This window comes from Suillus clintonianus (assembly GCF_016758775.1).
Source record: "Suillus clintonianus strain FC179 chromosome Unknown DEU56scaffold_2, whole genome shotgun sequence".
Taxonomy (NCBI): domain Eukaryota; kingdom Fungi; phylum Basidiomycota; class Agaricomycetes; order Boletales; family Suillaceae; genus Suillus; species Suillus clintonianus.
In genome coordinates this window covers 87,622-112,487 of record NW_024539226.1, presented here as the reverse complement: position 1 = coordinate 112,487, position 24,866 = coordinate 87,622, and the positions used below count along the sequence as shown (strand labels likewise).

At 49.5% G+C, this 24,866-nt stretch overlaps 11 protein-coding genes across 11 annotated transcripts; 3 read left to right on the top strand and 8 right to left on the bottom strand.

Annotated features, from left to right (window-relative positions):
• The first annotated feature begins 80 nt into the window (after positions 1-80).
• Positions 81-2,672, top strand: DEU56DRAFT_765336 (aspartic peptidase domain-containing protein). Its single transcript, XM_041350996.1, has 12 exons — positions 81-393; positions 449-479; positions 532-550; positions 601-624; positions 676-734; positions 782-802; positions 856-911; positions 961-1,220; positions 1,271-1,466; positions 1,516-1,638; positions 1,692-1,805; positions 1,859-2,672. The coding sequence occupies exons 1-12, from the start codon at positions 224-226 to the stop codon at positions 2,433-2,435; spliced, it is 1,650 nt and encodes a 549-aa protein (XP_041215033.1). The 5' UTR covers positions 81-223; the 3' UTR covers positions 2,436-2,672.
• Positions 2,673-4,661, bottom strand: DEU56DRAFT_845988 (uncharacterized protein). The gene is made up of 2 exons (XM_041355131.1): positions 4,184-4,661; positions 2,673-4,126 (listed from the first exon to the last, which is right to left on the bottom strand). The coding sequence occupies exons 1-2, from the start codon at positions 4,637-4,639 to the stop codon at positions 2,699-2,701; spliced, it is 1,884 nt and encodes a 627-aa protein (XP_041215032.1). The 5' UTR covers positions 4,640-4,661; the 3' UTR covers positions 2,673-2,698.
• A 519-nt stretch (positions 4,662-5,180) lies between these two features.
• Positions 5,181-7,275, bottom strand: DEU56DRAFT_765332 (Ribophorin I). Its single transcript, XM_041350995.1, has 7 exons — positions 6,956-7,275; positions 6,704-6,907; positions 6,361-6,648; positions 5,903-6,310; positions 5,713-5,851; positions 5,530-5,656; positions 5,181-5,475 (listed from the first exon to the last, which is right to left on the bottom strand). Exons 1-6 carry the CDS (start codon positions 7,237-7,239, stop codon positions 5,531-5,533), a joined length of 1,449 nt encoding a protein of 482 aa, XP_041215031.1. The 5' UTR covers positions 7,240-7,275; the 3' UTR covers positions 5,181-5,475; position 5,530.
• A 104-nt stretch (positions 7,276-7,379) lies between these two features.
• DEU56DRAFT_765327 (ribosomal protein L22/L17) lies at positions 7,380-8,484 on the bottom strand. The gene is made up of 5 exons (XM_041350994.1): positions 8,395-8,484; positions 8,269-8,344; positions 8,000-8,216; positions 7,740-7,947; positions 7,380-7,685 (listed from the first exon to the last, which is right to left on the bottom strand). Exons 1-5 carry the CDS (start codon positions 8,423-8,425, stop codon positions 7,447-7,449), a joined length of 771 nt encoding a protein of 256 aa, XP_041215030.1. The 5' UTR covers positions 8,426-8,484; the 3' UTR covers positions 7,380-7,446.
• On the top strand, positions 8,485-9,209 carry DEU56DRAFT_765325 (Yos1-like protein). Its single transcript, XM_041350993.1, has 4 exons — positions 8,485-8,670; positions 8,723-8,866; positions 8,926-9,000; positions 9,064-9,209. Exons 1-3 carry the CDS (start codon positions 8,583-8,585, stop codon positions 8,982-8,984), a joined length of 291 nt encoding a protein of 96 aa, XP_041215029.1. The 5' UTR covers positions 8,485-8,582; the 3' UTR covers positions 8,985-9,000; positions 9,064-9,209.
• Positions 9,060-9,901, bottom strand: DEU56DRAFT_867566 (uncharacterized protein; the record flags this gene model as incomplete). Its single annotated transcript, XM_041355434.1, has 4 exons — positions 9,060-9,131; positions 9,188-9,257; positions 9,309-9,620; positions 9,672-9,901. The coding sequence occupies 4 exons, from the start codon at positions 9,899-9,901 to the stop codon at positions 9,060-9,062; spliced, it is 684 nt and encodes a 227-aa protein (XP_041215028.1).
• A 28-nt stretch (positions 9,902-9,929) lies between these two features.
• DEU56DRAFT_765320 (caffeine-induced death protein 2-domain-containing protein) lies at positions 9,930-10,839 on the bottom strand (the record flags this gene model as incomplete). Its single annotated transcript, XM_041350992.1, has 5 exons — positions 9,930-10,145; positions 10,213-10,273; positions 10,324-10,475; positions 10,530-10,682; positions 10,734-10,839. The coding sequence occupies 5 exons, from the start codon at positions 10,837-10,839 to the stop codon at positions 10,051-10,053; spliced, it is 567 nt and encodes a 188-aa protein (XP_041215027.1). The 3' UTR covers positions 9,930-10,050.
• Positions 10,840-11,590: 751 nt separating this feature from the next.
• On the bottom strand, positions 11,591-14,119 carry DEU56DRAFT_217351 (uncharacterized protein). Its single transcript, XM_041345121.1, has 9 exons — positions 13,610-14,119; positions 13,213-13,401; positions 13,040-13,162; positions 12,764-12,991; positions 12,625-12,705; positions 12,519-12,566; positions 12,063-12,470; positions 11,938-12,009; positions 11,591-11,887 (listed from the first exon to the last, which is right to left on the bottom strand). The coding sequence occupies exons 1-9, from the start codon at positions 13,681-13,683 to the stop codon at positions 11,692-11,694; spliced, it is 1,419 nt and encodes a 472-aa protein (XP_041215026.1). The 5' UTR covers positions 13,684-14,119; the 3' UTR covers positions 11,591-11,691.
• A 276-nt stretch (positions 14,120-14,395) lies between these two features.
• On the bottom strand, positions 14,396-15,078 carry DEU56DRAFT_217355 (uncharacterized protein). The gene is made up of 2 exons (XM_041345122.1): positions 14,472-15,078; positions 14,396-14,417 (listed from the first exon to the last, which is right to left on the bottom strand). Exon 1 carries the CDS (start codon positions 14,986-14,988, stop codon positions 14,518-14,520), a length of 471 nt encoding a protein of 156 aa, XP_041215025.1. The 5' UTR covers positions 14,989-15,078; the 3' UTR covers positions 14,396-14,417; positions 14,472-14,517.
• A 2,953-nt stretch (positions 15,079-18,031) lies between these two features.
• Positions 18,032-21,426, top strand: DEU56DRAFT_845972 (uncharacterized protein). The gene is made up of 5 exons (XM_041355130.1): positions 18,032-18,440; positions 18,498-18,611; positions 18,661-18,724; positions 18,777-20,522; positions 20,574-21,426. The coding sequence occupies exons 1-5, from the start codon at positions 18,181-18,183 to the stop codon at positions 21,231-21,233; spliced, it is 2,844 nt and encodes a 947-aa protein (XP_041215024.1). The 5' UTR covers positions 18,032-18,180; the 3' UTR covers positions 21,234-21,426.
• DEU56DRAFT_845967 (uncharacterized protein) lies at positions 21,427-24,865 on the bottom strand. Its single transcript, XM_041355129.1, has 3 exons — positions 24,628-24,865; positions 22,986-24,570; positions 21,427-22,937 (listed from the first exon to the last, which is right to left on the bottom strand). Exons 1-3 carry the CDS (start codon positions 24,677-24,679, stop codon positions 21,578-21,580), a joined length of 2,997 nt encoding a protein of 998 aa, XP_041215023.1. The 5' UTR covers positions 24,680-24,865; the 3' UTR covers positions 21,427-21,577.
• Position 24,866: the final 1 nt, after the last annotated feature.

Sequence of the window (24,866 nt, the reverse complement as noted above, 5' to 3'; positions counted from 1 at the left end):
TAATAAACGCGAAGGAGGGCACGTGAGAGGTGTGCATGGTACATAGCCAAAAATAGACAACCATCAATCTTTCGCAAAATTATTCCTTGTTTCATGCCTCGTTGCAATTGATATCACTGGTTCAGTGCTGCTTGTTCACGGCTTTATCATACAAGTACTGGCCCAAACCTGCGCGCACTCCTTACACTGGCCCTCACCAAAGTCATTCTTTTCACCTCTTGCCATGAAGTTACAGGCTCTTTCTCTGGCAGTCCTGGCCGGAGTTTCAGTGGCGGTTAAAATCCCTTTCATTCAATCAAAGCGCACAACCCTACAGCGACGAAGTGGGGGCACAGACGTTTCAGTTTCTCAGCCAAAAGTTCTGGCTTCCACCTCCGCAGCGCTTACGCTCAGGCAAGTTATATATTCATTCCACAGCTCAACGTTTACCAACTGACTGCTGAGCTAGTGATGTTAACGATCTCATTTATATGGCAAATGTAAGCACCCTTTGTTCGCCCTGCCATACCAATTAATTCACCAGAAAATCAGGTTACACTTGGCGGTGTTGGTAAGTAACATACCCCATTCAACCCGTAAGGTGACTCATCGACCAACAAGATTATCTGGTCCAGCTTGACACAGGTAAATTTTGTCATTCCCTTTCCTTTTTTTTATATCTTACGTTTTCCTTAGGCTCTTCTGACCTGTGGGTCCTGAACAATCCAACACCCATACCTAATGCAAACATTACAGTGAGTGGTACACTATTTCTGACTGTTGTTTACTTACGTTTCACTAGTCCCAGACCAGTAATCTGACTGTGAGTGTATTTCCGCTCTAGTAGGGATCTTCGGTCTGACTTTAGCGCACAAGTATGGCATTGGTTGGGCGTATGGGAATATTTCCTATGTCAAGGCTGAGTTCGCAGGGTAAGTAAGTGTTCAACTGCATACTGTAGATTAATTCATTTTCAGCTAGGATTTCCGTTCCTTCCCAAGCTTTTCTTGACGTCTCGTCTGCACAAAATCCGGCATTATCCTACGGAGCTGCAGGACTCCTAGGGATGGGTTTTGATTCATTATCGACTATAGATGCCCTCGTGAATGCCACTGGCGCGTCGACCGGCCGCAGCCTCCTTTACAATCTTTTCCAAGACAATCCTTCTGAACCCAACTTCATTGCATTTTCCCTGCAGAGTACGTCAGATGACGATCAGGTTTCAGGCAGCTTCGCAATTGGTATGTTTACGGTGTTAATCTCACGCATTCGTTGACACATCGAAATGCAGGCGAGACTGAATCCCAATATTCAAATGTCACAAGCACCAACAAAATCCCAACTTGGCCTGTAAACTCTCCAACACGCTGGAATGTGCTATTGGACTCATACATTGTTGGGACGGAGACTTATACAGTGTCCACTGGTGTAGAGGGAGCGCCATCGAACAAGGCAGTCGTTCTTCTGGATAGCGGGACGTCGTATACGTGAGTGATCATTTGTGTCGTTGGTCGAATCTACTCACGAGGAATGCAGATACGCGCCTACTGAAGTGTGTCAAGCCATTTATGGCGGCGTATCTGGGGCTCAGTACAACTCTGTACTTGGGCAATGGACCGTCCCCTGTGACACAGAAATAGATATGGCGCTTCAGTTTGAGTGAGTGTCTGCATTAGATCACGTATTTTTGGCCGTTGACATTGACATAACAGCAATCAAATTTTCCCGATACATCCCCTCGATGTTTCACCAGCGAGTTTAAGCGATCCTTCAACCTGTGTTGGCTCGTTTGTGCCCCAAAGTGTTTCTGTTGGGGCTGGCCAATTGTGAGTTGATGCTAATCATTCTGGAATGTATTGCCAAATGATCATCTCCCTAGTGATTGGTTGATAGGCGACAACGTTTTGCGTTCAGTCTATGCCGTGTACGACTTTGGCGACTTCGACTCATCGGGGAATATGGGCAACCCTTATATCCAAATGCTCTCTCTGGTTGATCCTAACCAGGCATCAGTGGAGTTTCACGATGTCCGAGGCGGAACGCCACAGGGTAACATTACCTACAACACTTCAAGTGGTGGATCCGGTTCAACATCCGTGTCGTTGTCCACGGATGTAGCAAACACTATTGACAAGCTCTCCAAATACCTCCCTGCCATGCTTGGTGTGATGGCTCTGAATGCCCTGGTTTTGATCATTCTTGCCATTGTCGGCATTGTCCTGCTGTGCAGACGTCGCGGGAGGGGCGCGCGAGCGCGCAAGACACCTGGAAGACTGAGTCCCATGCCGATGAACAATATCTCCGCCAGGTACCCCGATTATGGGAGCCCGCAAGAGCTACATACATATCAACCTGTCTCGATGGCATTGACCGAAGACACACTTTTCGCTCCTCCGTCGCCTGCCTTTAAAGGGGAGTCGATGAGACCTGGAGACCGCCCAAAGTCAGTTGCATAGCGAACTGATATTTTCCCTCCTACCCTCCTGTTGCCATATTCTGTGCTTTGCCCGTCATGCAATTCTCCTTTAATTATGTAAATGCGGTGGGGCTTCTGTCGTAGCCTCTTGGACAACGGACCTTTCTCTTCGAACACTATTTATCTATCTTCTGTCTGCTTGATCTATCACTTGGTCCTCGTTATATCTTGTAGATAATATATTCACTGCCTGCCAGTGTCATGCAATATACCTCCTAATGGAGTGCCCTCCATTCACCTCCATTATGTACGCGATTTGGTACTACGTGATGCCATCTCGAAGGCTACATAGTTGTCCATGTCAACTAGTGTCCGTATGTTTCCTAACCTCTCCTCCTCAACTCCAGGTGTCGGGCTACCTCTCGTGCTCTTTAGAACCTCCCGTGCCAATGATCTGTACGAGCTCCAGGTCTTCTCTTGCTCCTGAGTGAGCCCCCCCGCCTGTTGGAGGCGCTTGATCGCCTCCATCAAGGTAGAGGCAAGTTTAGATCGGTAGAAGGCGGCCGTTTTTTGATCACCGAGGAGCGCGTCGACGCGCGCAAAGTCAGCTAGCCACATCGCATGTTGAATATGAGTGAGGTTGTTGGCAGCAAGGGCAGTGCGCAAAAGGAACGACATGGTCTCGACATCCGTCGGCAGGTTCTTTCCTTTGGACCTCTTCTTCACCGTCGGAGAACGACTTCCGCCCGACTCGAATTGACTGGCTTCGACGCCTGTCATGAGCTCATACACGCGGACGGCAGTTGGCCAGTCTGCACTGCGACAGCATGTCATGAGGGCGAGGTGGTATGATTGCGGCGTCGGCGTCAACTTGGGGAGATGATAAATTACGTCGTTCCGTACACTCCACTCCAATGCTTCAAGAGCTTCGTTTGACTCATTGAGCGATCCGAGAGAGGCCAGTCCGGCATACGCTCTGAGGAGTTTGTGTATGTGGCTAGAGTCGATGAGGTAACGCATCCATACTTTGTCCCAATTGATCTTTTCCATGACCTGACGCGTGAAATGGACGGTGAGTCTGTGTTTTTGCATGGAGTTGCAAAGCTGGAGGGTAGCGTCTAATGTCCATGCGTTAAGATTGTTTGACAACCTCCGAGGCACTTCTTCCCCTGGCTTCGAAAGACCCAACTGATTATGGATAATGGTGAATGCAAAACTTTGATCATTCGGGCTTCCCCGCGTAAGAGCGCGAATGCCTGCTGCAATGAGCCCAGGATCCAAGAAGAAGTCAGGATTCCTCTGCATGACTTTCTCCATCTGTATCCAAACGTGCTTCGCATCCGACGCAGCATCGTTACGAGTAGAAGTCTCTCCGCCAGTGACCGAGCGCTTCTGACGCGTGGATATTGCTTTGAACATCGCAGTGAAGATGAACCTGTCAGGTGCGAGAGGTCCTTCCTGGTCAATGGCGAAGTAAACGTCAAAGATTTTATCATAGTCTCCTGCGTCACCGAGAATCTGGATGTATGCGACAAGAGGCTGCAAGGACAACTCCTTCGAGTTTTCAGGTTCGTGAAATTTGACCGATTCGATGTGTTTTAGGTAGGACTCGTAAAGAGAATGCGCGTTCTGCAATTGCTTGCTGTATTTCGGCCAGTCTTTGATGAAGGAAATGCCGCTGAGCATCGTGGAGAAAGTGATGCTGTTTGGTGAAAACCCTCTACGCTTCATCTATTACAGAAGCTCGTTATAAAAGTGATAACAAACCCGACGGATAGACCCACTCACATCAACGAACAAGTCGTAGGATAGCTGGTACCGCTCAGCGCTCAGGCACTCTGAGATCATTGTATTCCACACGGCTATGTTCTGCGCATCCCGAGGAGTTGTCTTTAAACGCTCAATGGCACCAGCCAGGTCTCCCTCGCTGCACAGGCGCTTGAGTTGTATTGACAAATCATAAGGTTGGAGTAGGCGCTTCTTCTGCAGTCCCTCGCCATTTCCTTGATGTTTGTCCAGCTGAACGCGGGACCACAAGTTCGACGATCCGCCTGCCCGAGCTTTACCTGGATGACCTTGATGTGTAGAATTCCTCTCAGACGCACGTCCGATGAGAGCAGGACCGTGTTTTCGCTCTGAATTTGAGTCTGTCGCTATCCCAGAGCCTAACGATCGCCACCAGTTGTTCTTCTTCAAGTTGAGAGTGACATTGCGAGCGGTTCTTCTGCCTTGACTTGAAATCATGCCAGACTTCTCTGACGAGGTCAAACTCGCAAAGGATGAACGCCATGTTGATGGGAAAGTCTGACACAAATGGAGATTTAGCCCCTGTGCAGCGCGCGGCCAACAGATCGAACACGACAAAGTCGCAAGGTCATCTCATCAAGCGACCACGTAGCTTGCATACAGTCTGCAATACCAGGGTCAACTTTCCGATCAATGTCGCTTGCATCCGCTCCAGTACATCTCATACATCTCAAATCGACACAGCAACTGGGCTCGATCTTGCACGGCCCGAGCTTTTCATGTTATTCTCCCTGCTCCATGGAAGAATCTCAACGACAGAGACGCGATTGCCTGGCGGACGTTTCCTCGATGCATTAGGCCCTATTTGACATATTATGTACAAGTAACAATGTACACATCATGGTCATGGAGAGGAGAACCTGGCAAGCGCGACAATCAGACAAGATGTGATCGCGTACGTTTCTGATTGATCACGGCCAGCTTTGATTATACGGGAACATGGGTTTACATCCACTCCCTAAACGTTATAACTTAATTCGACGGCGAAGGATTAAAAAGGCCGTGGGGGTGGCGAGGGACCGTGCCATATCATATGATTTCGGCAAAAGTCGAACAAGGGGTTGTTCTACGCATGTCAGGACAAGACGGGGAGCTATAACGCGTTCTTAATATTCTTATATGTTCGATCCTCCAATCATCCTCCTTTCATGTCGTCAACGCCACAAGGGATGCCACGTAAAAAGGTTACACAGCTTCACGCGGGAGAAGTTTAGGAGTCAGCACGATGAGCTTTGAGGCACAAAGAATCGGGTGTACAATATCACAAATGTCACCTACGTGCATCAAGTGAGAAACTTTTTTTATTGCCATCAACAGTGGTACTGTACATCACTTCTTGTGTAGGTTCAAATCCACCCGCCTAGCTATGAAGGCAAAGGCAAACAGGCTGAAGAAAGCAGCACCAACGGACAAAGTTTTCTTCAAGTGAGCCGAGAAGGGAACCTGATAAGAGACCTGGACACAACATTTATTTGGTGCCTTCAAACCCAACGTACAAGATCTGCACTCACATAGATGACGCCCGTGTGCTTGTAAGTCAAGTCCTTGTATGCGAAGGTGACGGCGGGGCGCCCTGTGGTATCGAGGTATGAGATATGTGTTGACATACTGCTGGAAAGTTCGGGGAAAGGGGAGACAAATTCGACATTACTGTAGGCCACATTAGTAAATGCTCAAAGACCAGAAACTCATTCGACATACGTCGCACCCTCAGGCAATATAATCTTGACTTCGGCGTCATTAACAACAGCGCCAGGAATGTTCGTCATGACAGGTATGCCAACCATGTATATGCCATTCTTCGCATCATAGCCGACTGAATCTTGCAGAGGCGTGTCGAAGCCAATAGTGTAAGAGTAGTTCCAACCCCCGAGAACTGGGTAGCGTGGCCGTAATTCAAGCACGCTATACTGGATTGCCTTGCTCCCCTTCGCGACCGACGGTGTCGTGCGCAGATGGGATGTGGAGACATTCCCGTTCTGGTCATAGAAGTACGCATTGGTTATCCCAGGCGGAAGGTGTAAAGTAAAATGGGAAAGGATATGTGGGGCTTGCTTGCGCTGATAAGTTTGGCTCTGATAATCCAAGCGAGAGAAGTGGCCCTTGAGACTGAATTCGAAAATAAACTATGTATAAGAAGTACGAGAGACGTCACTCACGTGGGCCCAGCGTTGTGAAGGTGAATCTTGTCCTCAATGTTCAAGTTGGAACCCCAGTGGCTAATCTCTGCTGTACGACGGAGCGTTTCGACCTCGAGAACAGGATGGTCAAAGCTATAATGAACTGAGACCGGTTGTTGATATTTCGCCACGAAATCTGCGTCCGTTTGAATGTCGTGATAAGGACCATAGGTAATAGTTGGCCCAGATCTAGTGACAGAACCATCTCTCACGAAACTGTCCACGTCTTGTGGGGTAGTATAGGAAATGATGCTCGGCGACAAGGACCTGTCATGTTAGGATCAGATCTTCCGGCATACAGCAAGCAACAGATAACGCATACTTGATCTTTGTGCGCTGGACGAGGGTGGGATAAGGACTGACGGTGAAAAGGTCGGTTTTATATTTGAGCAGCTGAGGCTCCTTCTGAGAGGCCTGTTCAGGAAATGGGTGTGTAGCATGCGTTTGCACAGTCTCCAACACAAGGTTGAGAGTGCCGTTCACAGCCAACTCTTTTGGAAGGGAAACAGACAACAAATGCTCTGTACTGCATGACATGAATATCGCGTACTGAACAACACACAACCCGACACACCTGGATTCATCCTCACTGAATTCAAGAGGTGTAGTCCGTCCTTTTACTTTAGCCTCGAGCCAACTTGTTTTTGCTCGTTCAACCTTGCTGAGTGCGATTTGATAGGTAGTCTGTCCTGGCTCGAGAGCCTTGACCGCGTAAGTTGTACTAACGTGTACTAGCGAACCACCTAGTTCGATGGTGCGGACGATAGCCGTGTTTTCAAAAGCTGAACCAGCTAATGACAAGGAAGGTGCAAGCGCGCTCACGAGGAGCAGAGGAAGTGTTCGCCAGCGTCTTGTCATTTGGAGTCGTGGTCTGTTGTAGGAAAGAGCGACGTGTCATTACTCTGTTTTGCTATTTTTAGCCATACGTACTGCTATGCTCGCTAAGTAGGAGTTCCGAATTGTCAGAATTCATCGTGCTGGCAAGCCTTGATATCCATATGGCTCACGCTCGAATAAAAGCATCGATTATATATCAACTGAAAGTGTAACTAAGACTAGTCACGACTACCACTGCCAGGTCCGAGAAGGGTTTCTGAGCGGTACGTCCTCCCGAACCAACCCTGCGGATACTATTCTTCTCAAACGCCGCTCGCGTTGCTCCTTCTTCAATTGCTCAAATGTCTTCCCTTCCCTCAAGATCACATGCATGCGCGAATCGGGGTGAACTCTAATACCGAACTTTCCACGTCCCCGAGGCTCAAGTCGTTTGAGTTGCTTGGGTCCTTTGGTCACCCAGGCTTCCGCTATACGAGTATTAGCAAATCCACCCTTTGAACTGTATAATCACCGGGACCCACAAACGATGAGTTTGGAAGCATCCATATTTTTGTATGCCGTCGCATGAAGTTTGGCCGTCGCCAACATGCTCTTTATCCTGGTCGTGGCTCGCTTCTCGCTAAATTGCATTTGCACGATAGCATGGTCAATTGGCTTGCCAGATATCTGTCGACCAATCATATTGAGCTTCCGATGTGAAATTTTGAAGTTAGCCGTGGAATATTTGTGCTGTGTGATGCGTATGATCAGTGGTGAGTATCATGGAGGGTGTCGGTCATACTTCAGTGGCCTTCTTCTTGACGACAGTAGGAACGCTTTCGGCAAATGTTCTTTTAGGTCTTCCCCCCTTCTCCGGGCTCACAGCTGCCTCGAACACGCTCTGCTGGCCCTGTGTCTCCTGCTCACCTCTTTTCTTCTCCTCCGCTGGATCCGCTTTTCTTGCCCTCGGGGCAAACTTCTCCTGAATCCATTGCAGAGGATTATAGTAACTAGCGGCTCTGAAAACATGAAAATAAGAAGCAGAACGCCCTTCCTGGTTGACCAACATACCTCCGTTGACATTGCCATTGAATGCGGGATGAGGTAGCTACTACGCGGAGCTGCACTGGGGTGCCTAAACGACTCACTGTATTGTGTTTAAGAGCTGCTACACATGTAGAAATAGTTACAACATACCGCCTCGCACTTGTCTCGCGACAGATTGCATCCTGCAAAGATTCTGACAAGCAGCCAACGAATTCAGCCCGTGCTTTAGACCTTGGTCACACTTCATCTCTGGTCACGAGAAGTCACATCACGCCAAAAGACTTAAGCCTTGACACTGGACAGTGACACGTCCGCAACCCTTGACTGCGAGTGGAACGATGCTCACGCTCGGAACAATCCTTTACGTTTCGCTCCTGCTAATTAATGCAATGGCAGTCCTCAGTGAGGACCGGTTCCTTGCGAAAAGTGAGAACCATCAATAATTACTGATGCTCCATTTGCTGACGCCGTTTTACAGTCGGCTGGTCCTCTGTTCAGAACCCCAACGCTGGCTTTCAACCACCATACGATCAAGCAGGGTACGGATATACCCAGCAGCAAGATGCTGGTGTCAAAGTCCGATTAATCAACCTCATTAGTGCGGTGCGGACCCTCATGCGTAGTAAGTAGCGCAAGCCTCGAGTCTGAACCAACACGCTAATGTTTTTTTTTCGCACAAAGTACCACTCATAGGACTGAATCTTGTCATAATTGTGTACGAGCTAATTCTTGGTGGCTGAGTGAAATGGTATTTATGTACGTGCACTGACGTGGATCATGGGATTGATTAATGTTGAACCATATGTCCGCTCTCTTTAGCCAGCGCTGTTGAGTCTGTCATACTCTTCGTTGATTTGTCTGATGAAATCTGTCGGTGAATGACCGCCCTGAGAACACGTTGTGAGGTCTTGCACATTGTGCGGCAATGTTGTTCCCTTCATACCTCGCATTCATACCAAGTACCATCCCGTATGCAAACTTGTCGACCATTAATGATGACTGTGCAGCTTTTCCTATTGCCGGTTTAGCTCCCATTGGTTTCTCATCAGTTTCCAAGGACATACTGAATGCCAGCTGCCATGCTATCCTTGGCGCTCTGTTGTAAAAGTTGAATTCCTTCTTTTCCAAGACCGTCTTTTCCTGCGCATTGACCAGCCTTGCCGTTTTCCCAGTCGATCCCCACTGCTTTGGCACAGTTGAGGGCAGTTTCAGGCGTGCCTATGTTATCACGCCCCTGAAAGTTTTGGCACTGCACAAAGGACCACCATTCAGAAGTGGAGTGATACTTGGCAGCGCACAACTGTTGCACATTGCCGGCACATTCCTCTTGTCCATGCATGCATGTTACACCGTAAAGGGGTTCCGAGGCATTTGGTCTATTGCACAAGGTGAACTAGGCGCTAAGAAGGCGTGATGCATAGACGTACTTGGCGATGAAGGACAATGAAATATCCATTTTCTCGCCTGCACTTTGTAATACGCGATTGAACACAGATTCACACAGAATTGCATCTGGACAACGAGACATGACGCCTAGAATCACTGGGACCCTCACACCATCGGACATTGCTGTTTGAAATTGATATTGCGCCATCAGCGGCGGTGCCAGGGCCATCGCAAAGCCGATTAATCCAAGCAAAAAGAGTGAGGATAACATGGTACGAGGCATAGATGACAGTTGCAGGTGAACGCTGGTGAACGGGCTGTTCCAAAATGCTTCCGCTATGGCATCACCATCACGATTATATAAGCAACTAGTATAGTTTGGTAAACGACACATGGATGGCTTCTAGCATTCAGAATCGCCTATGGCGATTCTTGGGTGTGCGCGGCATCCCACCACTTCCGCGCCTCGGCATCCGTCAAAGGAGGCGAAAAATACTGACATCTCGATTGAAATGCTGGGGTTTGACAAATTTAATACTGTGTCAAAAAACCAGTACACGTGAAACAAGACAAGATCCTCACCGTCAAGCGATCGTTGGCGTACGATCTTCTCAACTGCCAATTCATTGCGAACTTGATTTCTCTGCGCATGGGTTTATGAGGAAAGGAGTTGTACGCCGTAGCTTTCCTTACCTTGACCTCATCCGCAAACATGGCCGCTTGCGTTCTCCTTTCAGCCCTGGCATCGCCCTCCTCGCTTGTCAGTGACTTTCGCTTCTCCTCCATGGACTGATCGACAATATTGACGCAATAATTTATCATTTCCGTACGCCGTTTCCAGTTTTCTAAGCACAGGACAGGCATGAGACCTTTTCAGGATGAACACCGAAGAAGCTCACCGACCAGTTCCTTCCATACGTACGCGCAGGCCTGGTCCTGAATATTACCTTTGCCGCTTGTCCCTGCACGATCTCGATCACGGAACTGTGCGTTCGTGCGGTTCAGCCGCATAGTAATTGTATCATCCAGTCTGCGATATTCTCTGAGAAGGTCTGTAAGAATTAAGCCGCTAGAAACAACCACCAAGTTAAGACAAAATGCACCTTTGAACATGGTAAGGTTGTGACATGTTGATGGTGAGACATGAACCAAGTGTGGCTGCCCTTGAACGACTAAACTTCCCAACGCTGGTGGTGGTTTCGAAGGCATGTCGTTCACGTGCCGGTGCGCCGAATTCGCTAATGGTATCGGGCTCAAATCGCCCTATTTGGAACGTCGATCAATGATGTCGGTCGGAAACTGCCGTTACCATTTATTTTAAGTTTTCAGTCAAAAAGGAAAGTGTGGTCTAGTTGAGCAGATTAGCGCTCACCCTCACGACCGTCGGGGATGTCCTTTTGATCAAGAATTCACCACATGTCGGCTGACATTGAGCCTACGTGTCGCGGCGGTGATTATGGCGGCGTTTACTTCAAAGAGTCTTCAAAGTTTTCCGTCTTTATCCGCTCATAACGCGCTTGCAGAGTCCCCTGACAGCGCTTATCAGCGTCACGAACTCATTGTTAACGCAGCAGATCATCAAGTTGTATATAGACATAGACAACTTTTCCCCCATCAGTCTCCTATTCCCCAGTGAACACAATGCAATGGCTTCCCGATCATCATGGCCCGATTCTCTTCTTCCAACACATAGAAAATGATAGGCACGACATATTATGAAAACTTACGTTCTATCACTGACAGCGCTTCTAGAGAATCACACTTTATAGTTTGCGGCTGCGTTGATCTACATCAGGCCATAAGATAGGAATTAAAAAGAATAAATCAGTTATAATAATAAGAATAATTGTTCCGAACATAGCAGTTTAACATTACTGTCCCTAGGTCACATCTCATCCACCCTGTGGATAAAAGAAATGCTACGACCCGTGATATACATATAATCAGTCAACAAAATAACCAGTAGACATGATATATTGGACGCCGACATCACGGCGATATATGACAGCCAATGACATTGGCTTACATTAATGCTGACATGCATCAAGAAGGGGCGAGGCACTAAGGGGCACCGGCGACATTCCATCGTTGTACAGATTCGAAGTCCAAAGTGTCTTGAGGCTGTCCGTTCGTATGCTTCTTCTTGGACTGTCTTGGAACGTATTGATGCTCGTCGACCATGTGTCTGTGTCTACGTGCTGGATCCTTGAACCACATCCCACAATTATACCGGCATGCGTGCGGCGTAGATCCAGTGCTGATAAGTAGAATGAGTTGAGGATGGGGCGTCGATAAAGTGCTACTTACTGTCCGTGCATGTGAGTATCAAGCGAAGTTTTCTGGGGGAAACCTTTGCTGCAAACACCGCATACAAATGGCCTAGAAATGAACAAGATTAGCGAAGGAAGCTCGTGAATGACCAGGTCGCTTACTTATAACGCAAATGAGTCGTTTCAACGTGGCGCTTGACTAACTGCTTCTTTGACATATATTTGCATTGTCCGCCTGATTCTGTCAGCCAGGTGCACAGCCATTTCCGTGCTGTACCATCCAGCGTAAAACAAGCGTACTTCTCCCACTCCTCTGAGTCTGACTTCGGTGGTATTGTTGGGCGAGTAACGTGTGATTGATCACTAGAATCACTACCACAAGGACTGTCCTCGTGTTGGCGGTGACGCTCATCACCGTCACTTGGAATGCTGTGTTTCGCCGAAACATGGCGATCAGATTGAGATCTGTGCAAAGGTGGGCTGCTGATCATTTCAGGAGGAATAAGCGTTCGCTGGTTAGGCCTGGAGAAAACAGGAGGCCGGCGATGATCAACTTCAATGTTTACATGTCTACAAGTCCGTTAAGCGCGAGGTTGCAAAGATTGCTAAATGAAGTACCTCAGCGGCTCCATGATCTTCGTAACAGAAGATGCGTGGTAAGGATAACTAATGAAATAAGGGTCTCGTCAGCAGAAGAGACATGAAGAATTAAAAGGCCACGTACTGTCCAGCTGGGGACGAGCTTCTCCGTTTTTGGGGGAGTAAAGTAGGCGTGGAGATGCTGCGGTCAGATAGCGCCGGGGAGCTGCAAAAGCGACTATAATTCAACACCCTGTTTCATACTTTTCTGCATGAAAACGTACGGCATGCCAGGAGAATCGCGCAAGCTGGAGATGGAGCTTGACGATGCCGACCGCGTGGAACTTCGGCCAACGTAATCGACATAGAGGGGGCGTGGATAGGGTATCTGAGATTCAGGTTCATAGCGTTCCCAAGCGTACGTCGCCGTCGGCGAGTTGAAAACCGACAAGGAGACAGGTCGTTGTTGCCGACTGTCGTGGTAGGTCTCCAAGTCTGTGCAAGCTGAGCGCCTTTTGAAAGCGATTAGTACTTCGCTGAGTGGTACTGAGCGCGCATACCTGAGCTGCCCATCCTGTCTCGGCGAGTGGTCCATGAACTTTGTGAATCGAGAAGGTAAAGGACGAACATCTCGATCATGTGTTCTTTCGCGGGAGAGCGGCGGCAAGGTGTACGGGCTGCTCCTTCCAAGGAAAGTTGAGGAAACGAGCAAGTAAATGGGATGATGAATTACCGGGAAGACGAAGGCTGTATACATCCTTTTCGCTCCGATCGCCGCTGAGAAGTTGACGGATCGCCATGTGAGTTCGATTGGCACTCGTCATGGTCGCTGGAACCCTGTTCCACCTCAGGGCGTGAGCAGCGTGGCTGTTCGGAGTATCTATTAAAACCGCTCATTTCGTGTCTCGGTGAGTCGGAAGCCCTGTAGGGGGGATGAAATGAAGGGATGCGGTGAAGAATGTGGCGTCAGTAATTATACGTAGTAAAATCGTAAGCGAAGTGAACAAAGCAAAGGCGGCAAAATGTAATAGATTAAAGCGCTTTGGGCATCACCGAAAGATGAAACTCCAGCGATGGCCCAAGAGAATGCAATGCCAGCATAGGGAGAGGGAGGGAGATGTGCCACTTGCCATAAGTGTTTCTTGGCTTTGTCAAAGGACTGTTCAGTTCCGCGAGCGTCAGATACAGACGAGAGCGGTGTCATGATTTCTTGAGCACTGGATAGGCTGGGGAGAGAGGGGTGGTTTTAAGACTCGGTTGAAAATGGATGGGTATAAATACAAGGCGATCTGTACACTCCGGCAGAGGAAGTTGTGTTCATAGAAAAAGCTACGAGATCAACAACTAATTTTTCCCAGTATCGACTCCCCATTCTGGTCGGAGATCTTGACAGGGCTTCTTCCTGCTGTGGGTGAACTGGCTGCACACTGAGATCAATATTCGCGGGAGATACAACAAAGGCATAGCCCGCGGCCGAAAAGGTGCATTCGCATTTGTGGGAAAGCGTTTTTGGGGGCCGGTCAGCGCGCACGCAGACACGTATCAGAAACCAATCCGTTGTGGGTCCGCTCAAGATCGATTAAACGACGATTAAACGGCCCGCAACCGAAATGGCTTATTACGTACGCATCGTCTGTCCTCACCACAAGGGCTCATCGTGCTGCCGGAACAATGCGCGAGAGCGTGGTTGAGGCAAGGAATCAATGGTCCACTCGTCACATCTTGACTTTGTCTATGCAAAGGAGCCTGAGATTTCCCCAAGATGCGCGCGAGTGTTGCCAGCACGCGAATATATCTATATTCTTCATGTTTTGCTTGCCAACCCGCCGCAGCAAGGTACATACATAAAACGGGTTATTCAACCTCTTACAGTCTACCGAGAAAAGGCGTGCAAAACACCTGTATAAATATAGTTATGTCCTTGATCGTCTGCGAGCACTGCAATTCGTAAGTTTCGCTAAAGAACTTAACTTCCTTGGTAAGATGACTAACCTCAGTGCTGCAGGTCATTCACCGTAGATCACCGTGACTACATAGTTCAAGGCAGCCCAATGTGTGAAGCTGACCCGACGACACCCATAACGGAATGCGCATCGTGTTCCTGCGCTACGGGGCACTTTGGAACACGAGTCATTTCCGCGCCGCCAGGAGGGCTGGTTGGTCCACGAGGCAGACCTAGTGCAGCCATCAATGTTCCTCCAGACGGCCGCAAGGGTTTCATGGGCCTCTCAATATCCATATGGTCAACTGATGATTCGCTATCCGAGGCAATGTCATCGCTTGATTCGCAGCGTCTACGCTTTGTGGGAGATGACGTAGGAGTATATTTGCCGGAGGTTGCAGATGCAAACACTTCTCGCAGGGTATCATTTGCCCAAGGGTAAGCATTCTCTCCTACTTGAGATGCCGTGGTATACTTTGTTGGGGAGCTGTTTGGTGTGCTCGGGGCTGAGGGCTGTGTGCGGTACCCCTCCAAAACATCTACGTTGCGCGTGCGCATACGCGTCATTTTACTTTAGCGACGCGCTGTACCTTGCCATAGTAAAGCTCACTCTTTCTGACTCTCATTGCCGCGTTGCGTATGCTCGCAGTCACGTCGGATGGAGTACTGTTGTTTGATGGGTCTATGCATTGCAAGGTCATGCAAGATTTCCGCTACTCACGCATCATTCCTGTGAATTTCCGAGCCGATCCTGGAAACACGCTCATCTTCCGTAAGTAGGCGTTTCGCGGGTGAGGAAATCATGATTTCTACGGAGCGCATGCGATGGCGGTTGACAACGGACGCAAACTTGTTAGATTGGCGCTCAAACAATGAGACACGTGATGGCGGCCAGTAATAAGCTAGATGTCGCGCCACCGGGCCGACCCTGAGCTGAGAACCTTCGACTTCGAAGATATGGCACAGGAACGTAAGTAAGTTGCCGAGTAAGACTTATGTTTGGTGTTCAAAGTCAGACCATTGCAGACCATTGGGGATAGTTGAGTGAGCAACCATGTGAGCACATTGATCCGACTCCGAGGTCGAGGCTCCTCCTGGCTGATTGCTCTAGTCGCACTTGCTCCGTATCGCTTTTGAATATTTGAATCATCGATCACATTCCCAGAGCTCGCGTCGCTAGTCAAACAAGGTCAGACACCCGAGCTCATCCTGAAACATATCAAATCAAATTCAGTCGGGCGTCAGATGGCGGCCTTCACAGGTATCATAAGTAACTATCACCGGCGGTAATGTTTGCTTGAAGCTGCGGTTAATAATGCATCGAATAAAATTTGTTTCGAGAATGGAAGCACAAAAGTTGGGCTATGTTGATCGCGGGGGGCGTAATTAGTCCGTCACATAGTGAAGTTGGAGGCGGAGCAGCAACCTTCCCTAGGACAAAAAGAAATTGGCCCTAAGACTGCGTCCGTGACAGCACAGAACCTTATCGTCAAGGTGTATCAGGCGCCAGTTAACTCTTGTAACATATGGAGAATGTAAACTAGAGCACCTACCACGGGTAAACGGACAAACAAATTCTGACGTACAATAATGCTCGCAAGTTCAGTGACTGAGGAGCAAGGATCGAATTTTTGCCGCATTGGTCGGTGGTAACTTCTCTGTTGGCGAGTGTTATATTTTAGTTGTAGTTACACCTTTGTTATTCCCAGCTTCCGTAGCGAAAAGTAGTCAAAAAGTTGATTTTCATATACAAAGATATCGACTGTCGCCTCTTATATTATTGGGTCAGCTACCGGAGACTGGATTTTCATGATTGATACTAACAGTCAGCCATTGATTTGACTCCTTTTTTGAAGCCCGTCCGCAGGATTATATGTGTCGCAAGTCATTGCTGTGTATACACACGCGTCCCGAGGAATGCAATGCTATGCAATGTCACATGCCGGCGGATAGATATTAATGGTTGCGTAAGTACACTGATGAAGGTCGCAAGGGGAATACGCCATTCCCCTTGCGGTTTTGTTTCGCTCGTTAGAGTAATGGCACACTGGAACAGATCAAGGGAGGTGAGATCGTCAACCAATTCACCAATATCCACACTGATGAGCAATGGTTATGTGTGGGCCTGTATGGTACAATAAGTACTACACGATGCATGGGGGATAAACACCTGCCTTTGTCATGGGGTGGCACTTTGTGTGTGCCCCGTTTGCACTAGATCTAGACATTGACACATCGACAGACAATAAGCAGCTGGCAAGCACATCCCCATCGGTGCGGTGCGGCCTCGTGGACACCCCTTTGATGACAAGACGCATGTTCGGAGGAAAGCGGACGTCAATAGCATCTCCGGTCAACACATGGCTGAGCGCTGAACTGTCGTTCCAAGCTGTGAAAAGGTAATTAATTCATCAGATGAGTCGGGGGCCAAATGCATCATCTCCGACCAAGTCGGTAGCAGTGGTAGACGGGCGTCGACTTACGCTTTGCTCTACTCGGAGTTGTGATGAAAAGGCGTAAAATAGTCCCGGTTTGGGCTTCCTGCCAATCACCCGAGGGTCTCCCAGATGGGGAAAGCGCTGCGATTTGCGAAAGCTGTTATCCGAAACCGTTGCGTCTGGAACAGATAATTTTGATATGAACCTGTACCATTGTAGACCACGATGAAATACCGACGAGGATCTGCGTAGTCGAGTCAAGAGCATGCGGTGGCGACCAGAAATTTGGGATGCCGATTACCAGCAGCCTCAATAATCAAATCAAATCAAATAGACGCACTGGTCAGGTGGAATCACCGTGGAGAGCATGACAGTTTTTTTTTTACCCAGACCCGGATGTCCACTTTTTGAAACTAATGCACAGCAAGTGGCACGGCAGAACATATCAAGGGCACAGCCGCCGAACAGAGCAGCCGCCGTAACATGCACTGGAGCACTGGAGGTACGGGAGTAAGGGTACGTAACAGTGCCACAGACCAGATGTTTCACAGGAACAAGGTGGATAGGGTAATAGAAGTTAACCCATCTGGGCCATCTTATAAGAATGCGTTACTTTGCTGGGCGGCCGCGCGTATATGCGATATGCGATTGAACGGTGACATATACGTTTCAATGACCCGGTCGGGCCAATGGAATCCTGGTTATTTCGTTGGCAATGACACTTTCGGTCATGCGCACCATAACGGGGCCGCAAGAAACTTGTAACACAGGTCAGTTACGGTAGAACAACCAAGATCGGTGGATCCGACGGATCCCAGGGGTTCAATGTGCATCCTAGAACCCCCCTGCGTAGATTGTCAACGCCCACTCAAGTAAATGAGTCGATGACAACACCCGTGTTGTGGGATCGCGAGCTTCGAGAGTGAGCGCATATTAGAGCTCGATGAGTTCAATTGACTATATTGCTGCGAGTCATTGAGCACAATAGCCCGGTGGGATTGCAAAACGCAAATAGATGGACGGTTTCCACTGCGCAGGCAAGGAAGGGGAAAACCAAAATAAATGACATAGCATGAGCCTTAGAATGACTGAGTGGATGCCACGCGAAAGAGACTCAGCACACGAACGGATTCCTAAATAGGAAAATTGAGCGTGGATGGTCGGTGTGATGGACTAGTTGCTCGCAGCCACGGCGAACCAACGCCTTCAGGACCTCCCACTGGCAATAACGGTTCTCCATTCGCAGGAGTCGCTCACAACGAGCGTCGGCTCGCGATATACGACTTTTCGACACCATTAACTTACATCTGACACGAGCATTATGGCAACCGGTTTTCGTCAATGTTCAGCGATTGCTTGTCTTTTCTTTATAAAATATATCTCGACAGCTTACGCCGCTCAAAATCTACCCTCCATCCTCACCGTTCCTCCATTACAATGGCTCAATATCACCGGCATCATACAGGGTGCACCACCAGCTGCCGTCAAATATTCCTCCATCGGTTACGATCCAGAGACGAGTAACCTTATCATTTTCGGTGGTGAATCATCCAATGGTATACCAACAGCTCAGACCTACCTGTGTGTACAGTTTCTCTTGAATTAAGATAGTCATGGTTATATGGGCAATATTTTCAGCTTGAACCTCGGCACACTTACATGGAATACTCCTCAGCCTCAGACAGGTCTACCCCAAGGTGCACCCCCAGCTAGGTACATGGCTGTCAGTGGTGAAGACTTCTCCTCCAGCTAGTGAGTATCATGCCTTTATAAATTTTCCGTCCGTCTCATAATTCACCAGTCGGCATGCTCACTTGGTGATGGGTGGAAGGGGATTGACCGGGAAAGCTTTATCAGACGTATGGGTTCGTGCTGCTCGCAACATTTAAACTATCAGGATTGCTCATGTCCATCCAGGAGTTTGATTTCATAAACCAATTCTGGTCCGAAGTCAGTGTAACGACAAGTGGTCCACCAGCACGTTGGGGCGCCTCTGGTGGCCGGGATGATACAGTGCCGCCGAATTCTTCCACAACAAGCAACACCTTTTACTTGTCTGGGGGCACCGATGGTACAAACATGTATCCCCTATCAGATGTTTGGGATTTCACCATCTCGGGAACATTATCCTCTAATTTGGCAAATAATTACACAAATGGCGCTTGGAGCCACCAGACCGTTGGCACGGCAGGGCCGGGCTACAGCGTCAACCAGGCTTCCACAGTCGTTCAGACCAACCTCATCTCCGTGAGCGGCTGCAACACGACCAATGATTCGAATGATTCATGTGCCCAGGGTCTTTCGTACGTCCTGGAAGTAGGTTCAGACATGGCATTCCTTCCTCCCTCGTGTCCCGTTCCGCGATACGGAGGGTCGCTGGCCCCAAACATGAATCCTTTCTCTTCCAGTTATGCCAACCAAGTATTTCTTGTACTTGGGACTTTCAATTCCTCATTATGGGACGACCAAGGTGGCCTGCAGAAGGGTGAGGTAGCAGTTATGGACATTGGAACAGGCGATTGGAGCAGAGTCCTTCCGGCCGGTGATCCGGGTCAAGATGGTGTTCAGACATATCCCACACCTCGAGAGGGTGCCGTTGCTATTTCTTATTCTCAGGCGCTCGTCGGTTCGAATAAAGGTGTGGCTTCCGACACCATTGTCTTCGGAGGTCAGGATGAATCCGGTGAATACCTCACGGAAGTATGGATTTTGAGGGCCTATACTGGATCCATTTCGTCCTCAAACGGCAGCTGGGGAGCTCCGTCTGGTGCTCTTCAGACAGGCATCAACGCTAATGGTGCTGACGTTACCATTCAATACATAACTCAATGCGCGGTGCAGCTCGCGCCTTCTAGTTCTACGTCGTCTGGTTCCCCGTCTACAACAACAACAAGTAGTCCTCAGTCGTATCAGTCGTACGATGTCTCTGTCGCGCACAAACTACTGGCACCCCTGTCTCTTGCCATTCTTCTCCCATCCCTGCTGCTTTTACGCCTGGCTCTGCCTCCGGCACAAACACATCGTCCCACGGATCGCAATCTTGCTCTATTCTATCTATCCGCTATTGTAGCTCTTGCCGCATATGGTGCTGGTGTTGGCGGTCTCGTTTTATCGTTCACAACAATCAGCTCCACAACGACCATAATGAAACGTTCTACATCCCATACAGTTCTACAGACTGGGCATGGAGTCGTAGGACTTGCATTGTTCATTGGACTCTATGTGATGATGCCCTTTTTATATCTCTGTTCTCTGTGCTGCCTGTCATCGCGGCCACCGAAGGAGGTCAACCCGGAGACAATCACTTCTCGCGCCAACTCCACCGACACTGCTGAGAAGCTTGCAGCATACAATGCTGCGCAGCACTCACACTATCCCCCTTCTCCGCATTCTCCTCGCACCCGTCTACATTCCTGGGGTGGTTCGAGCTTCCTGCTGGGCCGCAGGAGTCGAGAAGGAAGAACCTCTACTGACAGCGAGTCCATGCACTCGTCTGGACCGCAACGAGCTTTTGAGGTTGTCAATCGCCCAGCGCGTATTCGTAGATCTAGCACAAATGGGCTAGCGTATCCAAATACAGATGTATATCAGCGCGTGCCTGTTGCACCAAGGAGTTTGGGCGACGTAGACTGGCTTGATCGACGCCGCAGTCTGAATGCAGTGGTGAGCATCGGTCTCCTTCTAATTGCTTCTGAATTTTCATTGTCGTGTTAGAACGAGCTCGATCTTGTGTCCGGCCACGGTCAACGCGGCCTCATTAACAGCTCTACTCCTAACACAGCCGAGATGTTGAGCACCCGTGCTCTCGTGCCTACGCCGACATTCGCCCCTGTTACTCACGAGCTGCCTTCGCTGTTTGAGATATCCCTTCGTGTCCTCTTCCATACTCTCGTTTTGGCTCTTTGCATTCTTTCCCTCGTCGCGCTGTGGTATGGGGCTCATCTAGCACTCTTTGCAGCATTCTTCCTATGGACAGTTTTCTTTTATTTCTGCCTTTTTACTCTCGCATGGCATGGTCGGCCAAGGAGGTCCACACTTACTTACCTAATCGCCCGGTTTCGCGCGGAGCCTCCACCAGCTGTTTCTCCCGGGACCCCGACCTCCCGTCCATTGTCAGTGGTGGGCACTGAACAGTATCCTTTCCCCACCGATACCCGTGGCCCATACCTCCATGAACCTCCTTATCGTGCCGCCAGGGGTCATGATGATGTGTCCACAACTATTGGTGGACCTCGCTCAGTGGAAACTGATTACGACGACGAGGATTTAGATGAAGAGACTAGACAACGGCGGATTGAAGAAGAGATGGGTAGACGAGAAGTGTCTATCGTCACAGTGCCTAAGCGCAGGCTTTGGATAACGAACCCTTCATGAGCTTGTTGATCAACCATTTCATGGGCACTCATTCTATGTGTTATTTGCGCGCGTATCATAGTACTACTCATCGGCTTCTTTCTTCCCCATGCCATCGTACCATAACTGCATATTCCTTAATCGATACCACCATTCAAGGATTTGTTTGCAATGCTCCACGGTATTTCTCAAGTAGATCTATTCTCACGTTTTGATCTCAACTATACCGATGTAATTCTGTATGCAACGGACATTAAAGGACTAACTAGAATTGCGAAAAATGAGCGAGTGTTCAAAGAGTGTCCATAAAAATCCTGCGATCTAATCAAATATGAAGCCAAAGAAACAAACCTAACCCCGACTACTCAGCTGTCACCCTCCACAGCAACATCGCGTCGCCATCTATCCACACGACCATACTTGCCAGCATCGTGCGCTGGGGGAGGTGAAGGGGGAGCCATTGGTACGCCCATCATCATCGGAGGGACAGCCATAGGCGTAAACACGCCAGATCCCATCATGGCGGGGTTGAAAAACATGCTGTTCTGCATTTGAGCTTGCATCATCAATTGTTGCTGCTGCTGCTGAGCCTGGGCGAACATCTGGCACTGTGTTCGACGTTGTTGCTCGGGATGGAAGGCCAATGGTTTGTCGTCGTCTTCTTCGCCGCCAATGAAAGGCAACGATGTCTGAGAGGCCAGTGGTAATCTAGAGGCTCGTAAACCGAGCGGCCGCTCGTCCTCATCTTCATCCGCGCGGGATCGACCATCGAAGTTAACTGATCTGGCTCTGTTGATGACGTCTACCAGGGGCTTGTCCTCGTCGTCATCATCGTCTGCATGATGCGAAAGCTGAGTGGCCCGTTTGACAATCCTAGCTGCTGCCGCCGTCAGCGGCATGTCTTCTTCTGAATCATCATCAATGCCCAACGATCCCAATTGCGACGCTCGCCTCACGACACGCTGAGCAGCAGCTGTCAAAGGAAGATCTTCCTCGCTATCACCGCCATGTGCTTGTGGAAAATGAGGAGCAGATACATTGCCGTTGGATAAATGTCGTAGTCCAACCCCAGTGGTTCGTCTGGGCCCATCTTCTTCGTCCGAAGACTCAGTAACCCAGCGATCAGCAGCTTTTTCGAGAGTTGCTTTTGGGACAGCATCATCATTGTCGCTGTCACTTTCGCTCTCGTCGTCGACCTGCGGAGCGCGCTTAAAAACGGGCTTCTGGATGGCAGGCAGAGTGGGAGGGGCCGAGCCTACTCGTGATCCAGAGGGGAGGTCGGGTGAGGAAGTGGACTCTAGCGGAATGTCGCCACCTTTTCCCTTCGATTTGGCTTTCTTCTTTTTCTTACTCCGGCGCTCCTCTTCATCATCTTCCCGCTTCTTCCGCACTTCAGCTTCAGCTTTCTCCTCCGCCTCCATTTTTTTCAACTTGACCATTTCAAGATCCCACAGCGTATCCACACCAAAAACAGAGCGACTTTTAGATAAGAGCTGCTCTGCCCCTGGACCAAGATTCGTGGGAGGCTTTTCTCCATCCATGTCCAGGAGAGGCTTGCCACCAGAGGAGTTCCTGCGCAAGAGGGACTGGCGAGGGTTTGGAGTGATCGCATTGTCAAGATTCTGTGAAGGAGGACGACCAAGCGTCTGAGGGTCAATGAGAGTACCCGATCGGCGAATCTGACCCCGGACCATCATTGATGGTCTTTCATCACCAGTGAAGACACTAAATTGACCATAAGGACAGTACTGAGAAGACGGTTTAAATGCTTACCGAGCTTTCTGCTTGATCTCCGCTTTGCGATGTTCTAGATTGTCTATCAAACTCCTTCCATAGAGCCTCCCAGCTGGACGCTTCATTTCAACGTCAGTGGGAGGAGGGGCAGGGGGGAGGGGTATTGAAGCGGGCACAGGAGACTCTTCTTCCTCTGGTTCTTCGAACTTCGCTTGTTCACCGTCTTTCATCGCTCGAGGAAGACGACGGTCAATGTCAGAATACGCAATATCTCTTTGTCCTCCAACAACGAGCGTGTTGCGAAAAGCGAGCTGAGACAGTGTAAGACTTGCTCGAGGGTTAGGAGTGAAAGAATTAGATGCTATGGGTGCCGACACTGGGGTCATGTAATTCGTTAAAGAGGTCGATGAACGGTTCGCAGAGCGAGCACCTGGAGGCAAGGGTGGACCATCTGTAGATGTCTCAAACCCAACTCTAGGTGTGAAAGAAGGGGGAGGAGGAGGGGGAGGAGCCACGTTTTGCAACGGGCTTGGCATAACCAGGATCTTTGGCCTAAGTAGCTCGACGGTGGAGTAAGGCCGATCCCTATGTGACTCTGCTTCGGTGTCATTATCAATGAGGACCCGGGTACCCATTGACCCAACGGACATTGTTCGCACACGAACTTTGGGATCAAATCGTGACAACCGGGAAGGAGAGGGAGGTCTCACAGCAAAGGGATTCTCCTCTGCAAGCAGATTCTTGGATGCCATAGTACCCATCGTTGCATTAGACACTGTTCTCCCGTGATTGACTTTGGGATCAAACCGTGATGCACGGTCGGGTGATGGGGGTCGGACAGAAAAGGGACTGCTGTCCGCATCGACATCTACGCCATTAAGAAGGTTCCTTGAGCCCATACTAGTGTCGGATTGAGTACGGGTATGTAAGTCTAAACGTGAAGCACGTGAAGCAGGTCTTTCTCCACCGGGAGAGCCATCTCGAATTGAGACAGACGGGAACGGAACAGAATGAAGAGGGGGTGCAACAGATAGCGTCTCGATGAGAGCGTGGCCGGACTCACGGCGGCGTGGCAATGGACGCTGAGGGGATTGCATCCGTTCTAAATCAGCAGAAGATCGAGGGCGAGCGATGTCTGAACCAGCAGTGTTCTCAGCGTCCAAGAAGGCACCTCCAACGCCAAAGTCATCCATGGTCCCGATACTCATTGGTCGGGACGACCTTCCCCGAGGACCATCATCTATAGCGCTTCGGGCATTTCGATGCATCACTGCTACTGGATGAGGATTGGGCAGCACCTCTGACTTGGCCTTCGCCTTTCCCTTTCCCTTGGCTTTAGCTTTGTCCTTGATGAATTGGTCAAGGCCCCATGAAGCGAGGTCTACCTCGCCGGCTTCCTCGTCATCGAGCTCCTCGTCATCATCAGCTCCGAAAGGGTTTCTGAGTCCGTCAATGGAGCTTCTAGACCTTCGGTGTCCCGGGGTAGAATCGCCTGCTTCACTGGGCACAGACACTCCGAGGTAGTCAGTGCTCTTACGAGGGTCTCGTCGGAGATGAGCGAAGATAGCACTGTCATGGGCGGAGACCAGAGGCAGGTCAGGATTTGTTGGATCATTATCATACTCTGCAATTCCAAGATACATTATGAAGCGTGTCCATCGTCCAAGTCTCACACACTCACCTAGTAGCGCTGCGGCTAATTGAAGTCGGGAGAAGGCTGCAGGTGTGGCCATGAAGCATGCACAGACGGTGAACTTGCGTCCCGTCTGGAAACGATTGTAAAGGCCAGTAAATGCTCAGAGCAAGCTCAGAGTCGACTGTGGTGTATGAAAGTTCTGGATAGTACTGCCCGTGATACCCACTGTGGTGGCATCAAGGTGGCAGAGCCGCTATCTTCGACTCCCACGTGGTCACCTGAGT

Excerpts from the sequence above, each read along its gene's own strand:
- DEU56DRAFT_765336 (XM_041350996.1), top strand. The coding sequence starts at position 224 with ATGAAGTTACAGGCTCTTTCTCTGGCAGTCCTGGCCGGAGTTTCAGTG. Across the intron at positions 735-781 it reads TACCTAATGCAAACATTACA|TCCCAGACCAGTAATCTGAC; the intron begins GTGAGTGGTACA and ends ACGTTTCACTAG. Across the intron at positions 803-855 it reads CCCAGACCAGTAATCTGACT|TATGGCATTGGTTGGGCGTA; the intron begins GTGAGTGTATTT and ends TTAGCGCACAAG.
- DEU56DRAFT_845988 (XM_041355131.1), bottom strand. The coding sequence starts at position 4,639 with ATGATTTCAAGTCAAGGCAGAAGAACCGCTCGCAATGTCACTCTCAAC. Across the intron at positions 4,127-4,183 it reads CCTACGACTTGTTCGTTGAT|ATGAAGCGTAGAGGGTTTTC; the intron begins GTGAGTGGGTCT and ends CTTCTGTAATAG.
- DEU56DRAFT_765332 (XM_041350995.1), bottom strand. The coding sequence starts at position 7,239 with ATGACAAGACGCTGGCGAACACTTCCTCTGCTCCTCGTGAGCGCGCTT. Across the intron at positions 6,649-6,703 it reads GTCCAGCGCACAAAGATCAA|GTCCTTGTCGCCGAGCATCA; the intron begins GTATGCGTTATC and ends CTAACATGACAG. Across the intron at positions 5,852-5,902 it reads ATATTGCCTGAGGGTGCGAC|TAATGTCGAATTTGTCTCCC; the intron begins GTATGTCGAATG and ends TGTGGCCTACAG.
- DEU56DRAFT_765327 (XM_041350994.1), bottom strand. The coding sequence starts at position 8,425 with ATGCAATCTGTCGCGAGACAAGTGCGAGGCG. Across the intron at positions 7,948-7,999 it reads TCAAGAAGAAGGCCACTGAA|CACAAATATTCCACGGCTAA; the intron begins GTATGACCGACA and ends CGCATCACACAG. Across the intron at positions 7,686-7,739 it reads TGCTTCCAAACTCATCGTTT|CGGAAGCCTGGGTGACCAAA; the intron begins GTGGGTCCCGGT and ends ATACTCGTATAG.
- DEU56DRAFT_765325 (XM_041350993.1), top strand. The coding sequence starts at position 8,583 with ATGCTCACGCTCGGAACAATCCTTTACGTTTCGCTCCTGCTAATTAAT. Across the intron at positions 8,671-8,722 it reads GGACCGGTTCCTTGCGAAAA|TCGGCTGGTCCTCTGTTCAG; the intron begins GTGAGAACCATC and ends GCCGTTTTACAG. Across the intron at positions 8,867-8,925 it reads GGTGCGGACCCTCATGCGTA|TACCACTCATAGGACTGAAT; the intron begins GTAAGTAGCGCA and ends TTTCGCACAAAG.
- DEU56DRAFT_217351 (XM_041345121.1), bottom strand. The coding sequence starts at position 13,683 with ATGACACCGCTCTCGTCTGTATCTGACGCTCGCGGAACTGAACAGTCC. Across the intron at positions 13,163-13,212 it reads ATACAGCCTTCGTCTTCCCG|GAGCAGCCCGTACACCTTGC; the intron begins GTAATTCATCAT and ends TTTCCTTGGAAG. Across the intron at positions 12,567-12,624 it reads AGCTCGTCCCCAGCTGGACA|TTATCCTTACCACGCATCTT; the intron begins GTACGTGGCCTT and ends TTATTTCATTAG.
- DEU56DRAFT_217355 (XM_041345122.1), bottom strand. The coding sequence starts at position 14,988 with ATGACGCGTATGCGCACGCGCAACGTAGATGTTTTGGAGGGGTACCGC.
- DEU56DRAFT_845972 (XM_041355130.1), top strand. The coding sequence starts at position 18,181 with ATGGCAACCGGTTTTCGTCAATGTTCAGCGATTGCTTGTCTTTTCTTT. Across the intron at positions 18,612-18,660 it reads GAAGACTTCTCCTCCAGCTA|TCGGCATGCTCACTTGGTGA; the intron begins GTGAGTATCATG and ends ATAATTCACCAG. Across the intron at positions 18,725-18,776 it reads AAGCTTTATCAGACGTATGG|GAGTTTGATTTCATAAACCA; the intron begins GTTCGTGCTGCT and ends ATGTCCATCCAG.
- DEU56DRAFT_845967 (XM_041355129.1), bottom strand. The coding sequence starts at position 24,679 with ATGGCCACACCTGCAGCCTTCTCCCGACTTCAATTAGCCGCAGCGCTA. Across the intron at positions 24,571-24,627 it reads ATTAGCCGCAGCGCTACTAG|AGTATGATAATGATCCAACA; the intron begins GTGAGTGTGTGA and ends TTGGAATTGCAG. Across the intron at positions 22,938-22,985 it reads GAGATCAAGCAGAAAGCTCG|TGTCTTCACTGGTGATGAAA; the intron begins GTAAGCATTTAA and ends TGGTCAATTTAG.